The sequence below is a fragment of the Meriones unguiculatus genome, chromosome 5 (genome assembly GCF_030254825.1).
Source record: "Meriones unguiculatus strain TT.TT164.6M chromosome 5, Bangor_MerUng_6.1, whole genome shotgun sequence".
In the NCBI taxonomy this organism is placed as follows: Eukaryota; Metazoa; Chordata; class Mammalia; order Rodentia; family Muridae; genus Meriones; species Meriones unguiculatus.
This window is the reverse complement of record NC_083353.1, coordinates 41,671,979-41,678,275: the sequence shown is the minus strand read 5'-3', so window position 1 is coordinate 41,678,275 and position 6,297 is coordinate 41,671,979. Positions and strand designations below refer to the sequence as shown.

The 6,297-nt window shown below is 45.2% G+C and overlaps 1 protein-coding gene across 1 annotated transcript; it reads left to right on the top strand.

The window, feature by feature from the left end:
• The first annotated feature begins 4,889 nt into the window (after positions 1-4,889).
• Positions 4,890-6,004, top strand: LOC132654122 (sperm motility kinase X-like). The gene is made up of 2 exons (XM_060383390.1): positions 4,890-5,918; positions 5,996-6,004. Exons 1-2 carry the CDS (start codon positions 4,890-4,892, stop codon positions 6,002-6,004), a joined length of 1,038 nt encoding a protein of 345 aa, XP_060239373.1.
• The last annotated feature ends 293 nt before the right edge of the window (positions 6,005-6,297 follow it).

Here is a 6,297-nt window from a genome sequence, read left to right as displayed (position 1 = left end):
TTTTATACTATAGTATAAATGATTTATAAATCTTTATAGTATAAATGATATAGAGATCATTTAAATGATCTTTATACTATAGTGTAAATGATTTATAAATCTTTACAATAGTATAAGTTATATAAAGATCATTTTATACTATAGTATAAAGATTTTATAAATCATTTATAGTATGAAGTTTTATAAATCATTTATTGTATGAAGTTTTATAAATCATTTATAGTATAAAGATTTATAGTATAATAGGCAAAGAATTGCTTCATCTTACTACATATATATGTAGGTTCATTATCATTCTTAACTTGTGAAGGTATCCCCAAAATTTCCACTATTTCCAATAACTGTGTAATTACACAATCAGCCTTTTCAGCAATTAAAGCAGTTGCCCGTTGAAACCCTGGGTATACACCTATGGTACGGTGTACATACCTTTGTTTTCCAATTTGTGCAGAATGAAACACATCCATCTGCCATATTTCACTCTTTTGGTATCCCTAGGCTTATTTCCAGCACGCAGTCGAGTGTGGTTATACAGAGGACAAGTGGGACATTTTTTATTATTTCTTTGCTTGTTGCCCAAGTTATAGAAAAAAAATTAACTTTTACTTTTAACATCGTGTCTTTCATGAAATGTTGAGGTGTTGTAATTGATCAGTTTCCTCATTTGCTTGTACCAATGGACCTGGAAGCCGGTATGAGACCGAATCCGCGTGATATATAATGGAGGGTTTCTACTTTTGTTAAGCCTTTTGCAGTTGCATAAATAATAAAGTTAATTCTAAACCATCAGGAATAAAGTCAGCAGTTTCTATATGCCAAACAACTCATTCTACATATTGAGAGCCAGCAATTATAATAAGATTCAGGGAAATCTACTAATACCATAAAGATTACATACAATTCTGATTTTTGAATCGATTTTTGAACTGAACTATATGGCCTTTTGATCACCTGGCTTTTGTGTGTGTGTGTGTGTGTGTGTGTGTCTGTGTGTGTGGTGTAAGTCTTTAATCTTTCACTTGGGAGACAGAGAAAGGTGGCTGTCTGAGTTTGAGATCAGCCTGGTTTACAGAGTAAACGACAGAACAGCCAGGGCTACACAGAGAAACCCTGTCTTGAAAAACAAAAAACAAAAAACGATGACCATCAAAAAGCCGCAGTTTTCCATCTGTAAAATGGGGACACAGTCATTGTAGGATTCTTAGCAAGAATGCAATCCTTAAGGCTCCAACAGCAACCATGGTGGCCAGCAACCTGGAGGGTTGCAAAGCCATTACAAAGGCTTTGGGATCCATTTTCACTCATCAGGAAAACCAAAGGAGTTCAATAGTCTTAGCCTATTGCTCCACAGCCACCATCCTCTGCCTTCGGCTGAACCAGTTTGATCCTGGGATGTTTTCCCAACTAATCTTAGGGCTGTGTTCACAAATCCCACATCCAACAGTCTTCGGTTGGACTTAGCAGAGCATCCGGGTTTTCCTGCCCCTATCCTGAACCCCACAAACCCCAGGGCAAAATGACACTGGCACTAGCTAAGCATGCGTTTTCCTCCCTGATTCCGCTGAGACTGTGTTATTAGGATTTTACTGCTTATTCTAAAGAACAAGTTAATTTTCCATTTTCGCATCAAATATGGAAAGGAATTACCCACTCACTAAGCTTCACATATTCGCACATAAACTGGGGTCTTACAGGAGGAAGAGGGTCACTGGCACCAAGGGAAAACTGGACAGAACTGACTGGCCCAGTGACACTTCCGTACATGGACACGGGGAACTTTGAATACATTCCCCTGATGACACTGCCTACTGCCCACCCCTTCCAAGCCCCTCACTCTTTCCCTTTGCTGTTCAGCACCTTGCTTCCCAAGTACAAGTACGGGCCAAGTGCCGTGGACTCCTGTCCAGAGGACTGATGGACACACGCGATGGTCTCTGGGCTCTAGCACAGAGGCTCCTCCTAGCTGGTTATCTCAGGATCTTCCTGGTAGGTCAAGAGGTATTAGTCCAACAAAGGGGCTAGAGACAAGCGTCAGCTCAGATCTTGTGATGGTGATTGTGGAACAGGGCAGCTGAAAAGGAATTCAGGGATAGAATAAGTATAAGTCTAAAAGGAGCTTGCTCTTTGAGGAAGGATGGGACTTTCCTTGGTGAGACTTGCCATGCCCTGTCCCTCCAGCCTACTTCTGTCCTCCTCTCTGCCTGCATCTGTACGTTCATGGGTTATCTTCTGCCTTAAGGAGGGCGATTATGGCACCAAGCAAGGGTGTTATCAGGCAGCGGAGGGGAGGGCAATAATGATTTTGAAGCAAAGGGTCGAGCCTGTGCTCTTGAGTTCTGCTGGTCCTACAGCTCAAAGAACATATTCAGGAACAAAAACCGCCTAGTGCTGGAATTATCTGCCCAGGACTGCACAGACCCCAAGCCCCAAAATAAGCACCTGTCTTTTTGGAGAAACAGGGGACTTTTTATGGTCAAGGGCAGTCTACCCAAATTTCCAAGTCTAGGCGTGGATAAAACTCCTTCCTCCAACCTTAATCTGATCATGTTTGGGGAAAGGCAGTGGGTAACAGAACCTTCATGGTCCAGCAACAAAGCCCTTCAGGTTCCTTTCTGTTTTGCCAAGGTGTTGGTGATGAGAGGAATGTCTATGGTCTGTGACTTCCAAAAATCTGATATCTGATTATAGAACTGGCAAGTTGCGCTTTGGTGCCCTTTGCTGAACGGTGCCTGTGTCTCCCTTTCATTGTGTGATGGTTTAGTTAACTAGACTTGCTATCCAGTGCTCAAGTGAGTGATGCACGTTCTCTGAAGAGTGAACATCCTTGTTGACCTCCTGTAAACTTCCACCCAGTTTCTCTGGCGTATGTCCCGCAGCTTGGGTGGGTGCTGTGAGGTCCACTTAATGTGAAAAACTGATGACTTTTGGTGGGAGGTGACAGCAGCCTAGCTTCAGGAGCATGGAAATGGCTGATCAGCCCTCCACCCTCAAGCTTTGTTGTCACAAGCACTTGTGGCTAGGCCCCGCGTGTAACAGCAACCTTGAACTTTTGAAGCAGTTGGGAACCTAGGTCATGCAGAAAACAAAAGCAGTCCTTCCTCATCTTCTCTTTGCTATTGCTTTTGTATTTGGTGAGGCAGGGTCTCCTGTAGCACAGGCTGGCCTCAGCATCTCTGTGTGGCCAAAGAGGACTTGAACTGATCCTCCTGCTTCCACTTTTCTAGCTTTGCCAACTGCCAAGTATTTATCCTTTATGAGACTTTCCTGACTTTCACCACAACCTCTTGTCTAAGGTCCATCAACTGACCCTTGAAGGACTCTCAGTCAGGACACAGCTAGTTGTATCATGTCTATATGTAGAGTGTGTGTGTGTGTGTGTGTCCTCCTTAAGGTTTGGGTGTCAAGAGTCCCACAAAGAATCAAGTGTTTGAACAATGTTCCAACCAGGTGGCACCATGTGGGGCAAACTGTGGACCTTGGGCAGTGGACCTAGCAAAAAGAGGTGGGTCTCTGGGCATCACTGTGGACAGACAGTGGAGTGTAACCAGCTTCCTCAGGCCCCTACTGCCCCACTGCCCTAGACCAGCTTTTCTGTCCCTGAGGACAGAATGTGAGGGAACCAGGAAGTTGTGCCTAGTGATCACTGGTCCATTCCTTGCTCTGACACCACAAGGAGCCTTTGTGACACCTATCCACTTAAGGCTCTGGCTGAGCCTGCTTCCTGTCTTACAGAGCAGAAGCTCTTGGTTGGAGAGCAACTGGACTTCTGTGCCTGTGACAGACTAACTATACTCGCATTGTAGAAGCTGTTTTGACCACCCTATAGTAAGTGCCTTCTGTTCTCTAACCTACAATATTTTATTGTGTTTGTTTAATAAACATAAACTCTCCTTCTAGTCCCTCCCTCACACACTCACACAATTCTCCTCTCCTCTTGTCTTAACAGAGCAGAAGTTCTTTTTAGAGAGTAATTTGACTTCTGCACCCGTGACAGGACATTCCTGGATTTGTGAAGATTTTGAACCATCATAGTAAGTTCATTCTGTTTTCTATCTGAGAACATTTTATTATGTTTATTTTGTACACAGAAAGTCTCCTCCAATTCATGTAAGGGACCCTCTTTGTTTTAAAGTAAAGATTTTTGGGGATGGCGTAATCTGGAGAGCTGGCCCATCATTTCAAGAGCATGTACTCTTGGAACTAGGTTTGTTGTGCAGCTCTTCTGTGGGAGATCATAACTACCTGTAGCATTATCTAGATAGACATTATCACCATGTAATTGATGTGTAGTAGCAGAGAGTGCACTTGCGTGTGGGCATGTGACCATGTGTATGGATACTCTCAGAGGCCCGTGGTGTAGGATCTCCTAGAGCTGGGTTTGGAGTAATTGTGAGCCACCTGACCTGGATCCTAAGAACCAAATTTCGGTAGGTCCTTTGCAGAGCTAGTTGTACCTGGACTCAGGGCCTGGCTGCCCAGCACGGACACCGCCGGGCTTGGCAGGTGTCTGTTGTTCTATATACTTCTCTCGCATCTAATTTTATTCGTGCCTGCTCTCTCCCAGTACAGGTGAGCTCAGGGTTAGGGGATGACCGTCCTTTCTTATCAGTGGCTCTTAGTTTCTAGAATCCTTTGGTTGGTTCTTCCAGTTTGCAGTTGATTCCTGTCAAACCAATCTGTCGTAGTTTGCTCTACACTGCTTTGGAACATACTTCATTCTTGTCTATCTAAGCATTTAAGTACCCAGTTAGGTGGTCTGAAATGTGTCTGACCTCTTCCTTCCTTCCTTTCCTAGTCTTTTGGATGTAGGAATTCATAGCTCTAAATACTCTCCTAGGCCTGATTTTAAGTCTGTCAACTTTCTCATTGAACTTTTTGTCTCTAGCCATATGAAGGAGGAGGGCCTGACTCTGAAGCAGGACATGGAGGCCTGCTCCTCTGTGGAGGACCCCTTCAACACCGACTATAGAATGATGAGGACTCTGGGACACGGACATTTTTCTGAAGTGAAACTCGCCTTCCATGTTCCCACTGTGACCTGTGTGGCTGTAAAACTCCTTAGAAATAAGAAGAAGTACAACTCGATTTTTAACAGTGAAATAAGCGTTATGAAATCCATGAACCACCCCAATATCATCAAACTTTTTCACGTGATCGAGACGGAAGAGATCACCTACCTGGTGATGGAGCATGCCTCAGAGGGAGAGCTGCTGCGGCGGATCCTGGAACGGGGGTCTCTACCGGAGTGCGAGGCTGAAAGGATATTTACTCAGGTGGTGCATGCAGTGAATTACTGTCATAACAATCAAGTTGTCCATAGAGATATAAAAGCCACCAACATCCTTATGGACTGCAGGGGGAATGCCAAGCTGATTGATTTTAGCCTCGCTGTGAAAGTAACTCCTGGGCAGAAGCTGCGGGGTTTCTGTGGCACTCTGCCCTATTGTGCCCCAGAACTCTTTGCACGGGGGGAATACGATGCGTACCCCATCGACATGTGGTGTTTAGGGATTCTCCTCTTTCTCATGGTGGCTGGGCACTTCCCTTTCCAAGCCAAATCTTTGGCAGGCATGAGGAACGAGGTCACCTCAGGCAACTTCACCATTCCTAAGCATGTTTCTATCGACATTTTCAATGTCATCTTGGAATTACTGATAATCAGTCCCGGCAGAAGGCCCACCATCAAGGACATCATGAGGCGCCCCATGATCAGGGCCAGTGAGGCACGTTCACCACCTACCTCCACCCCTAGCCTCCCAGGCACCCCGAGCCCTAGCATTGTCGGGACCATGAGAGTCATGGGCTATAAGCCTGAAGTAATCATTGAATCCCTGAGAGACCAAAAATACGACGAGGTGATGGCAACTTACCTTATATTGCAGCACCAGTCACCTGCGGGGGACTGTGGCCACAACCAGGTGAATCCTGAGAAACCCAGGCAGCCAGGCACTGTCCTCCACCTGACAGAGCCTTACACTTATCCTGGATCCCTAAGGAGAGCTGAACCTGTTCCCTATACCTTTACCTTGCCATCTAAGGGCCAGGAAAAAGAGGAGGAGCATTATTCCAGGAAACTTGCCAGATGCCATAGCATGCCTGCCACCCTATGCTGCCTTCCAGACACACACCCTCTCCACCTGGGCTGTCCTATTGCTAAGTCCATCAAGGGCAGCATCCTGGAAATGAATGTTTATTTTTCACAGGTTGGATCACGTGACAGCCACACTGATAGTGACCATTCATCTCTGGGTCTGGAGGAAGAGGACAGCTCAAGCTCCTCCTCTGAGGATTTATCAG

Bases quoted from the DNA above. Each gene is read 5' to 3' on its own strand.
- LOC132654122 (XM_060383390.1), top strand. From the start codon at position 4,890: ATGAAGGAGGAGGGCCTGACTCTGAAGCAGGACATGGAGGCCTGCTCC.